We start from the raw sequence: 20743 nt of genomic DNA, 5'->3' as shown, positions 1-20743 counted from the left end.
GAGCTTGTCCTGCACACGGGGGGGGAAGCGTTTGACGAAAATCCAACCACTCTCGCCCGTTGGGGGACCGGAGACAAACACTTAACGACTGTTGGACGCGATGGTCTCGCGTGGCACCGTGACGGAGACCCGCGGCGCGTCCCCGCGGATGGCAGCTGGGTGGAACTGGGACATGCCGCCGGTTTGAACTACAGCGCGGAAGCTGGGATGATCCCCACGTGTCACACGCGTCGGACACAAACCTTTCTCTTCCCCGTGTCTGTAAAACACCGCGAAGCATCAGCTCGAGAATTAGCTCTTCACTATGCAAACAGAAAAACCTTCAGCTGGTTACAAAGGGGGTTTGTGTATGCCTGGTTTCCTTGGTGTTTACTGTCAAACTGTTTAAAACAAATCTAGATGTTGCTACACCTTTTTTCCCCGATAATGCTTTAAATCGTTGTGCTTTCGTGTTCTCCTCAGCTCGCCAGCGGAGCACCGGGGTGGTAAAAGACTTAACAGTCGTTTTGGGTCTCAGCTGAACCAACCGTGGCTTCATCCGAATGTTTTAAAAAAGCAGTGGAAGTTACTGAAGGACTGTTGACTTGCATGTGTAAAATGTGTGGGTAAAATGACATGCAGGCGTCTGTCATGTTGTGGCTTCTGTTATTTGGAACAGAGTAAATCCTGCTTGTGAAAAAAATTGTCACAAACCAGAAATACGCCAACTGTGTACAAATAATGTGTACATTTTAACAGCAACGAGGACTTTTTAACTGGCAGGACAAAGGCCAAGGTTAAAACAGAATAAAACCAGGTTCTGACAGTGAGCTAACCTGTTTCTGATGAAGTTGCTGCGCTTGGAAACAAGCAGGATCCTACTGCTGCCTATCCCCGATGGGTTACAGTTGCCCCTGGCTGAACGAGGTTGTTGATTAATGTTTTGCAGAGGGGGAAAAAAAAAGTGAAGGTGAATATAGTGACATATTTTTCACATAGGTAAGCAGCCAGTGGGAAGCAAGTATCCTCCATCACTCCCCATCGCTTGTCCCAACCCCTCCAGTTGCACTGACGCAGCTGTTTTTAGGGGTGCCAGCCCAGAGGATGGATTTGGGTTTTTAATAACTATTTTGTGCCCAGCTCAGCTCCCCAAGCACGCTCGGGTCCGGCCGGTCGGGCGCGTTACCTGTAGCGGGATGGGGCTCTGTGCTCAGAGCTGCCATGAGCAGCACTGGCAGCACCACCCTGGCGTGGGATGGATTTTCCCCAGCACAGAGAGACCGATGCTGGGACGGCGGGCGAGAGCTGAGAGAACCGGGGAACTCGTATTAGCTTGCCACTCTTAACTACACTACTAACAGTAGCAGTGTTGCTGCTTGCCCACGAGAATCCTCGTACAACGCATCAGCGCAGGCAGAGCCCCATCGTGAGCCGTGCTCATCATGGGACGGGGCAGTCACGGCGCTCTCCGCCCTGTTCCTTTCTGGCCAAAACCTCTGCAATGTCCAGGGGGTGCAGCAGTTTCTCTTAAAAGTCCGTTTTTTGCACAGGAATGGGTGAGCACACGCCTTATTTTCCAGGAACTGCAGAGCACAACAGTGAGCAGACATGATTTTCATGTGCTGTCACGGCAGTGTTGTGGCTGTATCGGTGCTTTCAAGCTGGAAGTCGCTGCCTGAAAGCCTGAGATGAATCTTGTCACTGCACTCGATTTTCCAACCTCGGGAGGGGAAAAATGGCTCCAAACAAGTTATAAAATAACGTACATTTTATCCAAGAGGACCAAGGTGTGAGATGCTTTATTTAACCCCTGGCTACACTGCGGACTAAACTTTGGGCACCTTCTTGGCCGCTCTCTTTCCTGGCAGCTGTAGCTGTTTGGGGCTCCCTTGCTTGGATGTTGCCTCTGCGAGAAGGGCCTTTACCACCTGCACTTCCTGCGACAGCTTGGCCGTCTCCTCGCCGACAGTTGCAGGGGGGATCTCCAACACCACCTGGAATTCCTCCATCAGCCTCCGTGCATCCCGGTACATCTTGGGGTTGGATTTCTTCTTTCGCAAAACAGACGCTGGAAAAGGCCAGGGGTGTGAGCAGAGCGATGGGACAGCTCCTTGGCTGCAATAGTTCATCTTCCTTCTCACGCCTCCGCCCGCCAGCGGCTCCATCCCTCCCATCCCCGGAGCATGGGGCATGTCACCGTGCAGGGACACAAAGGTGGCTGCTGGGATCCAGCTCCTGTCCTGGCACCCACACGAAACACAGGAGCCCCAAAAGCAAAGGCACCGGTGGCCTTGAGTAACTCAAGAGTGAAGACAGATGTTCTGGGTTCAAGCCTGGGCAGTGGCTCTTACTGTAGGTGGCAGAAAGTGCCTTAATTTCTTGCCTCTCTTCCTCCGCTCTTCCCTGGTCAGTGCAGGGAAAAGAAAAAGCACCGGGGAATAGCCAGATCCTGCTTGCACTGGCAGTTCAGGATTGTACCACCATCGGGGCTGGGATGGAGATAAAACACGGCCAATGCTCGGAGACCCAAGTCCTGCTTCATCTCGGGGGGCAAAACCACTTTTACTCCAAGGCCGTTCTCCCACCAGCCAGGTTTGGGGTCAGGTTAACCCAGCTGTGGATCCAAGGGACCCCAGCAGTGTCTGCGTTGCTTTTACCCCTCTGTTTAGCAGTAGGCAGAGCACTGGCGTCCAACCTCGGGGGGGGCTGAGGGCATTCAGCAGGCGAAGCCCCTGTCCTCTCCGCAGGGACACGAGGGGAGGCTGCTGCAATGGCAGGGACCCTCCATTCCCAACTCGGCCACACCCCAGGACCCTGCCAGCTCAGGGACACCTTTGTGTTCAGATCCTGCCCCTGCCTCCACGGCGCCGTCAACAGAAGAGACTGGGAATGCAGGAACGTACCCAAGGGGATTTCGGTGATGGTTGAGGTGTTTCTCATGGCCATCAGGATTCCTTCCAGGACTTCCGCTCTTGTCTTTCGGGCAGGAGGGCCAGGCATCCTCCCATGCTGCAAGGAAGAGCAGGAGGCTGCAGCGTGCCTCCCCTCCAGGCTGATGATCCTCCACCTCCCTTTCCTGCCCTCTCTCCTAAACTAACATGGGCCCGTGCTTCTGCATGAGGTAGGTGAGACGGTCTCTTTTTTTTTTTTTTTATTTGGACAAAGCTGGTCCAGTTTAGACACCAACTTAAAATTATTGAGTAACAATGGATCAGCTTTCCGCAACCCCTGAGCAGCGCAGTGGATTCAGGGACCGTAGTTCTGCTACAACCCACTCTGCAGACCCAGCTCAGAGGCCATTTCCTCCACCTCCCCTGGGATGGGGCTGGCTTTCTCCAGGGCGTTGGTGACAAGCGCTTCCCCCCGCGCTGCCCAGGGGGCTAGCACAGCTCTTGGCTGTTTACCAGCCCTGGTGTGCTGAGCTGCCCCATCCCTGCAGGTCAGTTCCCATGGGGGCTGCATGCACCACGCCACGAGGGAGAGAGAACAGGGAGGCACCAGGATTGGGAACCGGGGCCAAGCCCACGCTCAGGCTCTCAGCATCCATCCAGACATGTGGGTTGATCCAGATGCAGACGCAACCATTCTCCCTTCAGAGCTTCGGCTCTTTACCTTTTTCTGAGGCACGTAGGGCTTCTGTACGCTGTCCAGTCGTGGCTTTGTGTCTTGGTAAACCAGGGGGTGTTTCAGGATGTAGTACAGCGCCTGCACATTCTTCTGTATCCCTGTGAACCAGGGGGAAAATGGAACAAAAGCCTTTGCTGCTTCATCTTGGTCAGTGGACAATACTGGTTATCAACCTGCCAAGGCTTTTCTGAGCAAAAGCCTTCTGCCATCCTCACTCACCGACTGGCTCAGCAAAATCTGGGTCCGTGTCTCCACTGAGCAGCTCCTCGTAGCCTTTGTATTGCTCTGGAACCACCTGGGAGCTTCCATCCTGACTCTGCTCGCTCCTTTTCTCCAGCCTGCCCTCTGCCACGGGTCTCAGCAGGGGTCTGGACACATCCTCCACCTCAAAGCAGCAAAATAAAGGAATTTACAGAGGCCCTTTCTTACCAGTCAAGGTGATGGAGTCAGCCAGAGCCTGTTCTGCTGTAGCCAGAGGTCTCTCCCGGTGGCACTGAGCCACGCAGCCACCACCTCATCCCATCTCTGCTCAGCGGGACCGGGCACAGAAGAGAGAGGGGCCATCCCCATCCCAGTGAAGACTTTTTTTTTTCCCTGATAATCCCAAGATTTTTAGGGAAATTCAGTAAAAACAGCTGCCCTGGTGAGCTCTAGGAGGGAGTTTTCCAGCAGATGCTGCAGGGACGATGCTGGACTGATGAGTTCCTGCAGTTGGGGCTACCCAACAAGCCAGCACAGCCCCACGTCACCCTGTGAAATAGGCCACCAATTCTTGTTCTTGGTCACAACATTGCATTTATGCTTCTTTCTAGTGCTTGCTTCCTTAAATCCCTTGCAATCAAAGGAGGGTTATAACCACTGGTACCCACAGCACGTGCACAAAGTTCATTCACTTAGGAAATGAAGATCCATCTATGGACCATTTCTGGACAAGCCCTGCAGTCCTGAACACTTAAAGCCCAGCCTTACCTGTGTCATGAAGAAGGGTGCAACGTCCTCCTCAGCTGAGCCAGGAGAAGGCCTGGGGTCACCTTCCCCTTCCTCCAGCACCGTCCGCCGGTTGCCGGCTGGGGTCACAGAGCTGATGGGGGGCAGCGGCTGGGCCGGACTTGGAGCTGCAGCGTCTCTCGCAGCCTCCACCGCAGCTGGGAGCTGTTTCCACAGAAAGGTCTTGACAGAAGCTTCCAGCATCAGTGGCCGCTTCGTGACTTTGGGGAGATGTGACGTGACCTGGGGGGACACAACAGACATCCATGCACACTGCCACGAGTGTCAGCGTGGGGTTGGGTCTGGCAGCTGGAGGCTGATCCTTATGGGACAGGGAGTGCCAGGGCAGCCCTGTATCCAGGGACACGCTGGCAGTGGCTTCAGTCCCATACGATCATGGAATCATAGAATCGTTTAGGTTGGAAAAGACCTTTAAGATCATCCAGTCCAACCACTAACCTAACACTACCAAGTCCACCACTAAACCAGTTAAGGGGAGAGTAGCAATTTCATGTTTCCTGCCTTGGTGGCTGGATTATTTTTTGATGACAGTAAAAACTAGGAGTCATTAAGGTTGGAAAGGACCTCTAAGATCATCAGTCCAACCATCAACCCAACACCACCGTGCCCACTAAACCATGTCCCACAGTGCCACATCTACCTGTTTTTTGAACACTTCCATGGATGGGGACTCCCCCACCTCTCTGGGCAGTCTGTTCCAATGCCTGACCACTCTTTCAGTAAAGAAATTTTTCCTAATACCCAATCCAAACCTATCTAACCTAGGATCCCTCAGCCAAGGCCAATGGGCAGGACCGAACCCAAGAACCCAGTGACAAACCCTGCCTGGGGCAGCAGTAAGGGGGTGGTTGGACTCCCCAGCCTCACCCCGAGCAAAATACCTCCAATACTTCCCACCCTTCCCTCCATTCTTCCAACCCCGCTGGGATCCGTGTGTCCCACCAGCTCTTCCCATGCTTCCCAGCAAGTCGGTTCCTGGGCAATCCTGCCCTGAGTATTGCAGCAAGGGTTTTGTCCCCGCCTTAGGCAGGAAAAACCCCACGCTCCTGAGGCGTGTCTCTCCTTACCTTGCGGCTGGCTTTGAGAGGGATGGAGAAGTGCCACCTCTCCACGGCTGGGCTCTTCTGTCGGACAAGTTTAATCCCCAGATTGTGCTGGAGGAGCCGGGTCAGCAGAGGTGGCTGCCCTGGAAGAGCAGAGGTTCAGCAGAGCTGCAGGCAGCTGGTGGAGAGCCCATGCCCTGCTCCTTCACTTGGCAACGCACCATGCCAGCTAACCCCAGGCTCAGCTCAGAGCACGGCACTGGCCAGGGACGAGAATAAGAAGCCACCCTGTTTTGTAGGGAGATGCTTTAGCCCTAAGGACACACACCAGACTGGGCTACATGCCACCAAGGCCAGAGGAGCAGTCCTGACCGGTTTTATTTACCAGTCTACACATAGCTTGTGCAGGGAACACCACCATTGCAATGTTTCATCACTGTCCTTCTGGCTACCTTTAAACGTTGCCTTTTCTATCAGGAATAGTGTGGGCAGCAGGAGCAGGGCAGGGATTGTCCCCCTGTACTCGGCACTGGGGAGGCTGCACCTCGAATACCATGTCCAGTTTTGGGCCCCTCAGTGGAAGAAGGACATTGGGGTGCTGGAGCGTGTCCAGAGAAGGGCAATGGAGCTGGGGAAGGGTCTGGAGCACAGGGCTGATGGGGAACGGCTGAGGGAGCTGGGGGTGTTCAGCCTGGAGAAGAGGAGGCTGAGGGGAGACCTTACCGCTCTGCAGCTCCTGACAGGAGGGGGCAGGGAGGGGGGTGTTGGTCTCTTCTCCCAAGTAACAAGCGATAGGACAAGAGGAAATGGCCTCAAGCTGCATCAGGGGAGGTTTAGATTGGATATTGGGAGAAATTTCTTCACAGAAAGAGTGGTCAAGTATTGGACCAGGCTGCCCAGAGAGGTGGTGGAGTCCCCATCCCTGGAGGGGTTCAAAAAACGGGCAGACGTGGCACTTTGGGACATGGTTTATTGGGCATGAGGGTGTTGGGTTGATGGTGGACTGATGATCTTAGAGGTCCTTTCCAACCTTAGTGATTCCTAGTTTTTACTGTCATTAAAAAATAATCCAGCCACCAAGCCAGGAAACATGGAATTATGACTCTCCCCTTAATTGGTTTAGTGGTGGCCTTGGTAGTGTAGGTTACTGGTTGGACTGGATGATCTTCAAGGTCTTTTCCAACCTAAACGATTCGATGATTCTGTGATTCTATCAAGGCCACAGGCATGTTTGGGGTTTATCCCCCCTGCCCAAAAAGCTGCTACAGGAGGAAACCTGGACCAGCTTCAGACAAGCCCTTTGTGGGGTAAACACCATTTGGGGAGCAAAATTTAGCCTGAGCCTGCACTGCTGCAGTCACGGATGGGCTGTTACTGACTTTGATGGGGCCAGGAATGGCAGCACGGCATTAACAGCGTTTGCAAGAGCAGTGTGCATCTGCATTGCTCTTTAGAGAGCACCTTCTTGGGGGCCGGGGCCAGGGCCAGCATGGCAGGAGTGTCATGTCACACCAAAAGGCAACGTGGTCCCTGTCCCAGAGAGCTAACCGTGAAGGAGAGACAAAGCAGGAGTCCCCCCACAGAGCCAGGCTCATACTGTACCGCTCCGGGTGGTGGTAAGAGGGTTGTTGTGAAACGTCAGCTCCTTCAGGCACGGGAAGAAAGCCACGGGTAAGAGAGCCATCTCATCTGCAATCTGCAAGATAAAATAGTTTACTGTTTGCTCTAAGCACCAAGTCATGACGGAGGCTATAGAGTTTTATCCCAACCCTCCCAGCAAAGCGCATCCTTGCAACTCATGGCGACCCTGGCACTGGGCAGGTGCGTGCAGTGGGGAGGAGGAGGAGGGAGATGGTTGAGAGATCCCTTAACCAGCGATGCCCAGGAATTCTGCTGCCTGCAAGTATTGAGGGCAGAGGTAGCGCTCCTCTCTCCCCGCTGCCTGCTGCAGCCAGAGGACTGGTGCCTCCAACGCTCAGAAGAGCTGCAAGGTAGAGAGGCAGGACTTTTTTCCTGCTCCTTCCTCTTCTGAGCAGGAAAAAAGTCCTGCCTCTCCACCCTGCAGTCCAAACCACAACCTGGGCAGGAGCCAAAAACACCAGGAAGAGGAGCTTAAATGTTGTGGTGTGTTACTTGTCCGTTGGGGCACACTGAGAACCCAATGTGGCTCAGAGGACAGGTATAACCTGGCGCTAAACCAGCAAAGTCCTCGGTGAGACATCACCATCCACCGGGCAGCTCCATCAAAGGATCAGACCAGGGGGACGGCAATCCTTCATATATTCTCTGATGAAATCCCCAAATTTGCAGGGGTTTAGACAAGCTGAGTGCAATTCAGCTGCCTAAATAGGCATCCTGTCCCACCTGAGAGATCCTGGATATCTGGCACATCTCCGTGGGCTGGCAGATGGACACAGGAGCCGGGGAGAGCTGTGCCCTTCTGCAGTGGCAGCTAAAGGCCAAGGGTGTCTCCCAGGGATCTAAGGCCAGGCTCAAGCAGCCGAATCTTTACGCTTATCCGGAGCCACAGGACCCAAATCACCTTGTTGAAGGCCAGGCTGAGACGCTTCAGTTCAGGAAAGGCAGCACAAACGTCCCTGGGCATGGAGGGAGCCAGCAGAGTCCTCAAGGCAGATGGTTCTCCCTCCTCCCTGGGAACAACCTTAAAGAAAGGAGGAAGAGTGTGAGCAGAAACACCACACCAGAGGCTCCAGTTGCAGGAGACACCTCCAGTGGCAGGATACCACCCTCCTGAGCCCTAACACAGCTATAATTTGAAGATTTTTCAGTTCAGACCCGTTTCGGAGGTTGTCTCGTAGCACCTTGCTTTGGCCTCTGCATTACTGTGGGACCCCTCCAGGGAGTCACGTCAAATGCACCGAACTCCATCATCCAGCACTGAAAATGTGCACGGGCCCGGGGGAAAGCAGCTGTGCTCTTGGGGAGTGTGCGTGTGCATGCATCTGTGTGTTAGGCTAGAATACGCTGCGAGTGTTTGGCATCTCTGAAGCTCAGCCCCTTATTCAAGTTCTAATAAAAATCAGGGTCTTTGGCTTCAAACATCTGATTCTGAAGAGCATCATGTCAATAAATGTGGGGGAAAAGATTACAGTGCTAAGAGTGAATGAACTCCCAGCTCCTGAGCTTCAGCCCCGACCTGAGCCACAGAACACATTTCCCCGTGCAGGGAGGGCACACAGTCACGAGCAAACAAGCAACCCAGCTTTTATTTGAAAGTGATATAAGTTTAAGCTCTGGTGTCCCTTGATTATGGGAAAATTTGCTCCTGATCTCCCTGATGAGAGATGATACTCACTGCAAGTCTTGTAGGCACCCAGAGTCCCGGCTGTAGTCACGGGCTTATTGAAACTAGGCTGAGAGGCTTGGGGAAGGGAAGTTTTGAAGCTCACACCCCAAATCACAGATCAGCCAATGGTTCTTACCGGGCCTGGGTGTTCCTGAGAGCCAGAATTAAAAACAGCTTCTGCAACAAAACACAAGGAAAGTGAGGGTTTCTCTGTGAAGCTGAGCGCTGGGCCAGCCCCAGCCACAGCTAGGCTGGAATTACCCTGGAAAAGCAAATCAACATCAGGCAGGGTCTGGCTCAAAGGCAAGATGTGCCCAGGGTGAGGGGCGGATCAGGCCCACTGTAGCAGGCTTGCTGATAGGTGAGGTCCACATCTCTCAAACACAGCCGAAACCCAGCCAGGAGGTCCCCGCAGGAAGATTTTGGTGTGGAGTCTCACCCATGAGCACGAGGCCTTTCCCACGCCATGCTGCTACCGCCAGGCCAGCACCAGAAGTTGCACCTTTGCCTGCTCCACAAATACCTAACAACAGGGACTGCTGCAGCAAGCCAGGGGACAGGAGAAGTGCTTGGAGGAGCCCCACGGGCAGCCTCCATCACAGCCCGATCCACACAGGTGACGCCAGGCAGCCTCTGGATCCATCCCATCGCGTGGTCCAGCACGGTGTGTGCATCGCACTTCAGTAAGGACATCCAGAGGGGAGAGCTGACCTACCCCAGGAATGCAGTCCTTTGCATGGGCTACCTGCTCACACAACCTTCCTGCCCTCTGCCTGGCCAGGATCCACAGTAATCCACTTCCCAACTGGAATTTTTTCCCTGTTTTTGCCAGTTTTCCTCCCAGCCAGCACGCAATGTCTCCTTTGGAGCAAGATACCCTGGAGAAGTCCAGGAGAAAGAAAGGGGCACTTCTCTCTGAACCATGGGAGATGTCTGCTTTAGGGTCATTCATGTCCAGTAAGTTCCTAGTAATTATAGAGTGACCGTACAGGTTAGCTGAGAAGTCTAAAATCATAGGATCATAGAATCGTTTAGGTTGGAAAAGATCATCCAGTCCAACCATTAACCTAACACTACCAAGGCCACCACTAAACCTGTTAAGGGGAGAGTAATCATTAACTCCATGCTTCCTGCCTTGGTGGCTGGATTATTTTTTAATTAAAGTAAAACTAGGAATCACTAAGGTTGGAAAGGACCTGGTTTAGTCTAGTCAGGACATGGTTTAGTCTAGTCTACCCTTGATTGGCTTAGAGTAGACTTGGTAGTGTAGGTTAATGGTTGGACTGGATGATCTTAAAGGTCTTTTCCAACCTAAACGATTCTATGATTCTATGACCTCGAAGATCATCAGTCCAACCGTCAACCCAACACCCTCATGCCCACTAAACCATGTCCCAAAGTGCCACCTCTGCCCGTTTTTTGAACCCCTCCAGGGATGGGGACTCCACCACCTCTCTGGGCAGCCTGGTCCAAGGCTTGACCACTCTTTCTGGGAAGAAATTTCTCCCAATATCCAATCTAAACCTCCCCTGATGCAGCTTGAGGCCATTTCCTCTTGTCCTATCGCTTGTTACTTGGGAGAAGAGACCAACACCCCCCTCCCTGCACTCTCCTGTCAGGCAGCTGTAGAGAGCGATCAGGTCTCCCCTCAGCCTCCTCTTCTCCAGGCTGAACACCCCCAGCTCCCTCAGCCGTTCCCCATCAGCCCTGTGCTCCAGAACCTTCCCCAGCTTCGTTGCCCTTCTCTGGCCACGCTCCAGCACCCCAATGTCCTTCCTGTAGTGAGGGGCCCAAAACTGGACACAGCATTCCAGGTGCGGCCTCCCCAGTGCCGAGTACAGGGGGACAATCGCTGCCCTGCTCCTCCTGACCACGCTATTCCTGACACAAGCCAGGATGCTGTTGGCATGGTGCCACATATCCCTCCCTCACCGTTTTAATTTTGTCAAGCTGCTTCACTCGCTAGTAAACATCCAGCAGATCCTCACCCTGACATAACTGAACCCTCTCCCACTGAAATACCCCACAGTTTCAGTGTGGGCAGGGAGAGGCAGGCGCTGCTCACCCGTCCTGTCCAGATCCCCATCGTTCTGTAACATGACATATTCAAGCTGTCCTTTCTTCGCTTCCAGCTCTGCTGGCACCTCCACATCCTCCTGCTGCGGCAGCCGGGGCTGCTGCCAGAGGCTGCTCAGGGACTTGTACCACTCTGCCCTGAAGCTGTCACCGTCCAGCGCGGGGTGGAGGAAGAACTGCCTGCTCTCTGCTTGGTGCAGGTAGGGGACAGCCGAAATCCTGTTCCTGTCCAGATTCAGCTCCCTCAGGCTATCGGAAGAGGCAATGCATGAGAAACTCCATAATTGCCCATATGCACCCGGCCATCTGTTTGCCCCGGTGCCCACAGGGTAGGGAGCTGGACCTCGGATCTGCCTCCTCACTGAGCTTCCCAGCACCAGTGCGGAGGCATCCGTGACAGCCGCATCTCTCTGTGCTGTTCCCCCTCCCCTCCAAACCCCAACCACAGGCTGAGTTCTTGGCACAGCCCGGCGTTGCCCCTGAAGCCCATGACTTTGGTCCCCCACACCAGCCCAAGGGTCACCTAGCTCTAAGTTCACCTTTTGATGAGAATTTAATGGACAAGGAGACATCCTGGCAGTTCATTAAATCACCCCGGGCTCCAATGAGCTGCATTCCTACTGGGATTCCCTAACAATGTTCCACCTTCCTGTGGAAGTATAACATCACCAATGTTCTTGCCCAAGGCCACAAGACAGCTTAGGCAAGAGCAGAAACCCAAACTTCTGCACTCCAGACCTGCAGTCTTGTGCCTAAACCTCACCCGCTCCCGCTCCTCTCACGAACACTGCGGACAATGTGCAGTTTCCTTCGGGAACGTCTTGGCAGAGCCGGGGCAGCAAGCCAGACCTAATTCCCACCTCCAGTTCAAAGCACTGGAAGCACCAGGGGAACATCAGAAGGTCTCTGCGCTGTCCCCAAACCCAGCACAGCCCAGCTGAGGGGCATGTGAGCTGCTCCCCTTCCTAGTGACTCCTCTCTAGCTGAATCATGAAAGCCCACATTAAACAGAGGGAGCTGATCCGCAGCCTTTCCTAGTGCTGCTGCGCTGAAATAATGATGAATCTGGGGCGAAGAAGGGAAAATGGAGAAAGCGACTGCCATTTCTCAAATCAGACTTGGAGCTCAGCAAACACCCAGGGCGGGAGCTGAATTACCAGCCACCTGCCGGGTTTGGCCAGCTTGTGCTTTGCAGCAGGCTGTTTGCTTCCGTTCAGTCCCATTTGCAATACTAAAGAGACTAAACAGGGAAGTATCCGAGTGAATCGCAAAGATTTGGGTTTTCATTTTCAGCCTGCTACTGTGCAACAGCTGATGGAGGCAGCTGCCAGCCCCCAAAAGTCAGAGCTGTCTGCTGCCAGGTGCTTCCTTACCTGCAGAGATGAGACAGGCTCACAAAGACGCTCGGGTCTGACAGACGATTGTCATCCAGCAACAAGACCTCCAGAGATGGAAACCTTAAATGAGCAGAGCTACAGATACAAAGAGGCTCATTAATAACATGCTTAAGGAAAGACAAGTGAAAAACACATCATTTGCTGTCACCACGGGAAGATGTGCCCACCGGGAGACTGGACTGGGGCTGTTTTCATTCATTTAACAGAAAACTGATATCCTGCCTCAAAGCAGCTAAATTGAATCAGTTCGAATGACCATCTAGCTCAGCGTCTTATCTCAACAACGGCAAACAGTGGATACCTTGGCATGGCAACTGTGGCTAAGCTATACGTGAAGGGTCTAATTAACAACGAATAAATAGCATCTTACTCACGTGGCTCGGCCACCCGACAGGGCTGCTGAATCACTGCCCAGAGGTTCCTCTCTAGCTGCTGGTGACAGCAGATACCCTGGGTCATCTGGGGCTGAGCTGGGATAACACTTCCCTGCCACCCAGCACCGCCCAGTAGGTTATTTGATCTTCCAGTTTGCAAGGGAAGTCCAGCTCTGCTGCCCGGACTGATAAATCCCAGGCTGCCCACCCTCACCGCTCACCACTGCCTTGCCATCGCCCTGCCTGCCTGCGCGGCGCGTCCCACCGGCACGCCAGCAGCTCCCCACCAAACCAAAACATCCCTTGCTGTGTGCGCTTACTCCCACGAGCCTGCCAGGTCCGGAGGCAGAGAACGAAGCCCGTTGGCTGTCAAGCGAAGGATTTTGAGCTGGGACAAGTCTCCCAATGTCCAAATGTCCTGGGGCGACAAGTTATTGTAGGAGAGATCCAGATCCTGAAGGAAACAGAAGAAACAATCCCCTGGAGCAAAGAACAATCACTGTTGGCTTTCCCCAGGTAGATATTAAATATTTACAGGAGACTTTCCATCATGCTACCATACGCCCTAGAGTGATGCTGTCTCTCACTTGCAGGGACTTCACTTACAGTGGTGGGACACGTGTGACTCACGGGACAACAGCCAGCAGAAAGCCAGGGAGCAGACCCTGCTGGGAGCAAGGACAAGGGTTTCTAGGATACGTGAACAGGAATAGCTTTGCTGGAGCATTACAATAGGCCGCATTTCTTCAGGAGGAGCTCAAAGCACTTTTCAAATCAATTTAATATGAATTTCCAATCAGCCTTCCCAGGGCTGTTTTCTCCAGGCTGTCAGCAAACAAGATCCTGGACGTTGGTCATGGATGAAGCTGGGATCCACAGGGGCATGGCAGGAAGGGGAGTTTAGCTGGGTCCCATCCCCACCTTTCGTAGCCGATGCCAGTGACAGGGCTGCTCACACAGAGGCACACAGGGATGCACAGGATCAACCCTGGCCTCAAGAGCCTTAGACCTTATTTGGTTCCCCATCAGCTGGGCACATGCCCACAGTGTCAAACCCTGAGCGGGTTACCAACAGCGCATGGGAGAAACATCGGAGAGCTTCATGGATTTGGGGGCCTTCCAAAGCCTGCCGGCAGGAGGGAGGCCAGGATCCAAGCGTACAGAGCTGAGAGATGAGCCACCAACAATTCTTTGAATGAGACAAGAAGAAAGAAGCCTTTTAAGATAAAACTTTATCTCCAGCAGCAATCAGAAATCGTGTGTAGAGTGAGAGAGAAAAATCCAGGCAAGGACACCTGTCAAAGCAAGCAAACCTAGATAAGGTCAGTAGAGCTAAGCCAGAGCCTGAGCTCTCTGTAGCAGAGACCCACTCCAAGCTGGATGGCGAGGATGATTAGAGCCATCATCCCACAGTTGCTTGTTCTCAGGATCCACTTTGTCTCTTTTTTAAAGAAAAAACAACCTGATCCCTTCACTGTGTTAGAAAGGCATCCCGTGAGTTGGGGAAACTGCAGACACCTATGTGGAGAGGAGGAGGGTGGGACACAGAGAGGTGGAGCACAGTGTGGAGGAGGATGGGGATCTGCCGGGGACCACACAGCATCAGGGAGATGAAGGATTCCACGGGTGACTGACAGGCTGCAGGGAGAGGATCCTACAGCAAAGTGGGTGGCCCATCACAGGGGAAACAAGGAGTCCTGTGGCAAGGGGCTGAGCAATGGGGATCTGTGAGGAATTGCTCTGCGGGAGGAAGCAAGATGTGAAAGGCCTTGAGGGACACAGCAGAAAGGACAACCCAGAGCAACAAGGAAGCAGGAAGAGAGAATGACCCTGCAGTTTCAGAGAACTCACACTGCAGGGACAGACGTCAACGCTACGTGTAGGCTTCAGCGTGACAGTTGGGAGGAGATGAACCATAGAATCATCGAATCATAGAATGCTTTGGGTTGGAAGGGACCTTTAGAGGTCATCCAGCCCAACCCCTGCAGTGAGCAGGGACAGCTTTAACCAGATCAGGGTACTCAGAGCCCCGTCCAACCTGGCCTGGGATGTTTCCAGGGATGGGGCCTCCACTGCCTCTCTGGGCAACCTGTGCCAGTGCTTCACCACCCTCACTGTAAAAAATTTCTTCCTTATATCCAGTCTAAATCTATTCTTCTTTAGTTTAAAGCCATTACTCCTTGTCCTGTCACAACAGGCCTTACTAAAAAGATTGTCCCCATCCTTCCTACAGGCCCCCTTTCAGCACTGCAAGGCCGCACAAAGGTCTCCCCGCAGCCTTCTCCTCTCCAGGCTGAACAACCCCAACTCCCCCAGCCTGGCCTCGGAGCAGAGGGGCTCCAGCCCTCGGATCATTTTGGTGGCCTCCTCTGGCCCCGCTCCAACAGCTCCGTGTCCTCCTTGTGCTGAGGAATAAGGTCTCAGATCCCCCTCATCTTACTTCCAAATGCAGGAATTCTCTAGCGGTGATTTTCAGATTTCTTAGTCTGTTCAAGGAAAGTTCCAGTTCCCGCAGTCCTGGAAACTTCCGAAATGGCTCTGCAAGGGTGGAAAAGGAAACGCGCCAGCGAGTGAGGAACAGTAATAACAGAACAAGCCATGTCTCACCTGGGTCTGGAATGGACCAAAACCAGCAAGAAGGAGAGCACTAGTATTATCAGTGGGCATGTTTGAAAGAAAATGCCAGCTGAGTTAGATGGTTGTCTGCACAATACATGATGCCCTACCAGCCTACTCCTTAGATGTCTGGTTTGCTTTCATGCATTTGCTCCCACCCCAAACTGGATTATTACTTGAAGCCACTGATGGCACATTTAGCTTATATGTTCTACCAGTTATAAACAGATTTTCTTTTTTCTTCTTCTTCAAATTAACTGAGCCCACGACACTGGATTTGGATTCACCTCCCAGCTCTACCATTAACCTTCTGAGCCTTTGGGACAAGTCATTTCATTATTCCACGCTTCTATGTATTAAATGGGGATTTTCTTTGTAAAGAGCTTTGTTTGAGGATACCACAATGAAATATTGTGGTATATAATGAAAAGGATACCACCATGGCGGCATACAATGATTGTTACAATAAAGGGAATTAGCACAAGGATTTCAGTTCAGTAGCAGGAAGGAAGCAATTCTGCCTTGAAGTGCTGCATGTGTATCTTAAACTTCTTTGTAAAGCTCTAGACCTGTGTTCAGACAAGCATAAGCTTCCCCAGGTTGAAAAGTGGCATCTATTTTTTGGTAATGTAATCCCTTACCTAGCGTCAGCAGGTTCTCAGCAGCATTTATAAAAGCAACACAGTCAAATTTCTCAAAATCATCTTCTTTAGCCTGAAAAATACAGGAAAAAAAAAAAAAATCATTCCACTCCAGCCCTAAATGCATCTGAAACAACTGGATCTCTCCTTTTCTCAGAATGCCTAAATTATAGCATTTCCCATAATTAGGTCTTCATTTGTTTTTCTGACTATGGAGAGCACCCCTCAGAGTCTGTGTTTAACACACAGCTGCCTCAGTGACCAACATCCAGAAGACTCGGATTAGTTGAGCCCGAAAGCAAAGCCCCCTCTGTGTCCCTCTGCTGACCTTGCTCCCCTGCGTGTGCTGCAGGGCTCCCAGGCCATATCTCATACCTACATGTATGAGGCCATATTCATGGCCTCATATTCAGGCCAACTGGATGAGGTTCAACAAGGCCAAGTGCCGGGTCCTGCACTTGGGTCACAACAACCCCACGCAACGCTGCAAGCTTGGGGAAGAGTGGCTGGAAAGCTGCCTGGCCGAAAAGGACCTGGGGGTGTTGGTCGACAGCGGCTGAACATGAGCCAGCAGTGTGCCCAGGTGGCCAAGGCGGCCAACAGCATCCTGGCTTGTGTCAGGAATGGTGTGGCCAGCAGGAGCAGGGCAGGGATCGTCTCCCTGTACTCGGCGCTGGGGAGGCCGCACCTGGAATGCTGTGTCCAGTTTTGGGCCCCTCACTACAGGAAGGACATTGGGGTGCTGGAGCGTGGCCAGAGAAGGGCAACGGAGCTGGGGAAGGGTCTGGAGCACAGGGCTGGTGGGGAGCGGCTGAGGGAGCTGGGGGTGTTCAGCCTGGAGAAGAGGAGGCTGAGGGGAGACCTTATCGCTCTCTGCAGCTGCCTGACAGGAGGGTGCAGTGAGGTGGGGGTTGGTCTCTTCTCCCAAGTAGATAACGATAGGATGAGAGGAAATGGGCTCAAGCTGTGCCGGGGGAGGTTTAGATTGGATATTAGGAAAAATTTCTTCATGGAAAAGGTAGCAAATATTGGACCAGGCTGCCCAGAGAGGTGGTGGAGTCCCCATCCCTGGCAGTGTTCAAAAAATGTGCAGACGTGGCACTTTGGGACATGGTTTAGTCTAGTCTACCCTGAATTGGTTTCGTGTGGACTTGGTAATGTTAGATTAATGGTTGGACTGGATGATATTAAAGGTCTTTTCCAACCTAAACGATTCTATAATTCTATGTGACCCAGCAAACGTAGCCACCGTACGATTTAGTACATCTGTCCTTCACAGCACCAGGAGGGAACCCTAAAAAGACACTGAAGACCTATCAGGACCTCAGCAAATTTTCTCTTTGCATTGCAAGTTAGTCATAAACCCAAATAAAAGTTGCTTCTCAAGCTGAACTCCTACTATAGTTGAGATGAACACCCCTAAACCCAAAGAACAGCATTTTGTGAGGGGGTGTAAGTGGGGAAGGGTCTACAACCGATGAAGACCAAGTTAATTTGGTTATGAAGACAAGATCCAAAAGTTTGTAGGACAAACCTCCAAGCCTGTTCACAGCTGGCTGGCTCACCTCCCTGTGCAGAAAATACGCCTGCTTCTAATGTGTGTCTTCTCTGATCTCTGGACACTCATGTGCTAATGTGGTAAAGTTTTTGACTTTTAAGACAGTTCCCTAATACTTCTTGAGTCTCTGATACTCACAGAGACCAGATTTTGGCTGCTTATGTTCACAGAGCACAGGTCAGAGGGGTTCTTCAAACAGTGGTGCTTCATCTGGGGGGGGGAAAAAAAACAAACCACAAATGGTTAGTCCTACAGCAATCCTGTATGTCATGTCCTGGGACCTGAGCCCCAAAACCAGACCTCAGCTGCCCTCAGGTGAGGGGGGCACCTGGTGCCTTGGGTCATGGGAAGCGGGGAGAAGGTACGGTACTCAGCACTGGGGAGGCCGCACCTGGAATGCTGTATCCAGTTGTGGGCCCCTCACTACAGGAAGGACATTGGGGTGCCGGAGCGTGTCCAGAGAAGGGCAGCGGAGCTGGGGAAGGGTCTGGAGCACAGGGCTGATGGGGAGCGGCTGAGGGAGCTGGGGGTGTTCAGCCTGGAGAAGAGGAGGCTGAGGGGAGACCTGATCGCTCTCTACAGCTGCCTGACAGGAGAGTGCAGGGAGGGGGGTGTTGGTCTCTTCTCCCAAGTAACAAGCGATAGGATGAGAGGAAATGGCTTCAAGCTGCACCAGGGGAGGTTTAGATTGGATATCAGGAGAAATTTCTTCACAGGAGTGGTCAAGCATTGGACCAGGCTGCCCAGAGAGGTGGTGGAGTCCCCATCCCTGGAGGGGTTCAAAAAACGGGCAGACGTGGCACTTTGGGAGATGGTTTAGTGGGCATGGTGGTGTTGGGTTGACGGTTGGACTGATGATCTTAGAGATCCTTTCCAACCTTAGTGATTCCTAGTTTTACTTTAATTAAAATATAATCCAGCCACCAAGCCAGGAAACATGACATTTATTCCCCTCCCCTTAATTGGTGTAGTGGTGGCCTTGGTAGTATTAGGTTACTGGTTGGACTGGATGATCTTAAAGGTCTTTTCCAACCTAAACGATTCTATGGTTTGATGATGCTAAGGTAGCACGGACATGGAGAGGGAGAGGCAGCTACAGAGTCTGTCCACCAGCAGGATCTCCCCAACTCCACAAAGTATTATCAGAAAGTTTAGGCAATAACAGAAGAAATCTGCACTCACCAGAAATGGCTCATCTAGGACATTGTCTTCATTATTTTCTTCCATGAAGGCACATTCTGGGGGCTTTCTTCTCTGCTGTGGTGACTTCCCGGTGGTCCCCTTCTCAGTCCGAGCCCTCGGGGTAGCTCTGCATGCCAGCACCCAGCGCCCAGACCCTGGCATGATGATGGACCAAGGCAGAGGAGATGGCAAGGTAAGCATGCAACCCTCCAAATGCTCCCTCCTCAAAGTAGCTACACTCTGCCTGGTGTTTCAGCCCGGCAGTGAAAGCCATCATATTAAAATCCCCTATACGGAGAAATACTGAAGTATAAAATGTTCAAGGACCATGAATTTAAGACAGGAGCATTACAGCTACAGCCAGAGCCATGGAAGAAGAGAAACATGCTACTTGATAGATGCTAATGGAGCCATAAGGTGGCAGACATGTAAACGTGGGCTGGAAAAGCCTTCTGGAGATCTCCAATCCAACCTCCCACCCAAAGCAGGACCATCAGCAACGTTCGATCCGTCAGTCGTGGCTTTGTCTAGCGATTCCGCCACCTCCCAGGCTAACCTGACCCAGAGCTACACCTCCTCCCAGGCAAAGAAGTTCCTCCTAATGTCCAACATAAAGCTCCCAAGGTGAAATTTTTGGCTCAGTTATGCCATCTGCCGCTGTTAAGAGTGTGTAGCTGTCCTTCAGGGAGCTGTAAGCCACGATCTCCCCTTGGACTCCTCTTGGCCAGATAAAAAACAAGCTCAGCACCCTCAACCTCTCCTAGAAGGTCCTGTGCTCCAGACCCCTGACCAGCCTAGTAGACCTCTCCACCACTTCTCAAACGTTAGAATACATTTCTGCCATTTCTAAGCTTTTCACAGATGTGACTCTCACAGGCCAGAGAAAAAGGAGAAGGTCTAGCTCAGAACAGCCACTGGAGAACCACACTGTGCTATCCACGTGCCTGCCTGAATCTTCCCTCCTGCCACCACGCAGAGATGCCTGCTGGAGCCCTCATTTAATAGGTGCCTTAGATATCCTGCCCTCCTCATTTCAATGGAGTTTTAAATGATTTTAAGACCTTCTGGGCACTGTTTTAAGTTCAGTTATCAACTGTTATCTGTGTTATCAGCTGTCATGTTGATACAGGAAACCACAGCTGAATGTACCCTCTATCTGGCCCAACAGGTTGGTGGACCTGCCCCTACAGACACGACATTATTCTGCAGGGAGGCTTCACCAGCAGCACTCGAAGAAGTGTCACCTTCTTTACTTGCACGTAAAATGTTCCTGGCAGGGAAGCAGTTAGTTGCATAGTTGCTTCCATCACCCATTTTATACAGTCCTGTCGTAGCCATCTTGACTGCAACATTCCTGGGGAGAGTGGGAAACAAATAAATGGGTTAAAATTTTCATTGGCTCTAACGAGACTTTGCTTTAAACAGCTCTTCCCAAGGGTAGCCACAAATGAAGTGTCCGCCTGTAGGCAAAGGAATGCTGTCAAGGAGACATGAGGAGCATTGCCTCCTAAAAGAGAGAAGTAAATGAGGTGTCAGGAGTACGCAAATTATTTTCCAGCTCAAGATAGCAAAACGCAGACACCAGCGTGTGTGTGAGTCGGACTGTGTGGACAACGACTCACGGGATTTCTGCTTTACCCCTCATTCCTCCTTCCCCCCATCTCCTTTCCCTTGTCACTTGTGGAGGCTCCGGGAAAAGAACCACAGCAGTCACTGCTCCCCAAACCTCGGAAATAAACTTCAAGGGTGCTGCATCGCTCTCACCCTGTGCCCCTGTAGCAGGAGATGGTCTCCCAGTGCCATCTGATGGTGTCTCCACACTCGGACACCGCTCTGACATACTACGGCACGGTTTGACTACAGCGTTCATGCACGGTGCCAGTATTTGGGGTAGCTCTCCCCTGCAACAGGCGCACACTGTGCGTTCGTGCACCG

At 52.3% G+C, this 20743-nt stretch overlaps 1 protein-coding gene across 1 annotated transcript; it reads right to left on the bottom strand.

Annotated features, from left to right (window-relative positions):
* Positions 1–1805: 1805 nt before the first annotated feature.
* Positions 1806–20146, bottom strand: XRRA1 (X-ray radiation resistance associated 1). Its single transcript, XM_075727752.1, has 17 exons — positions 20038–20146; positions 18809–18963; positions 17765–17836; positions 16069–16141; positions 15252–15349; positions 13132–13265; positions 12414–12512; positions 11030–11289; positions 9101–9141; positions 8200–8319; positions 7260–7353; positions 5682–5800; positions 4576–4836; positions 3826–3991; positions 3592–3704; positions 2883–2988; positions 1806–2047 (listed from the first exon to the last, which is right to left on the bottom strand). Exons 1-17 carry the CDS (start codon positions 20144–20146, stop codon positions 1806–1808), a joined length of 2262 nt encoding a protein of 753 aa, XP_075583867.1.
* Between the last annotated feature and the right edge of the window lie 597 nt (positions 20147–20743).

Source organism: Pelecanus crispus, chromosome 1, assembly GCF_030463565.1.
Source record: "Pelecanus crispus isolate bPelCri1 chromosome 1, bPelCri1.pri, whole genome shotgun sequence".
NCBI classification, from domain to species: Eukaryota; Metazoa; Chordata; class Aves; order Pelecaniformes; family Pelecanidae; genus Pelecanus; species Pelecanus crispus.
Note: the sequence above shows the minus strand (reverse complement) of the source record. Positions and strands in the feature narration are given on the sequence as shown.

Coding starts and splice junctions, on each gene's coding strand:
- XRRA1 (XM_075727752.1), bottom strand. CDS start 20,146: ATGGCTACGACAGGACTGTATAAAATGGGTGATGGAAGCAACTATGCA. Junction 8,320..9,100: donor CTCAGGAACACCCAGGCCCG/GTAAGAACCATT, acceptor CCTTTCTTTAAG/GTTGTTCCCAGGGAGGAGGG. Junction 2,989..3,591: donor CCTACGTGCCTCAGAAAAAG/GTAAAGAGCCGA, acceptor TCTTCCTTGCAG/CATGGGAGGATGCCTGGCCC.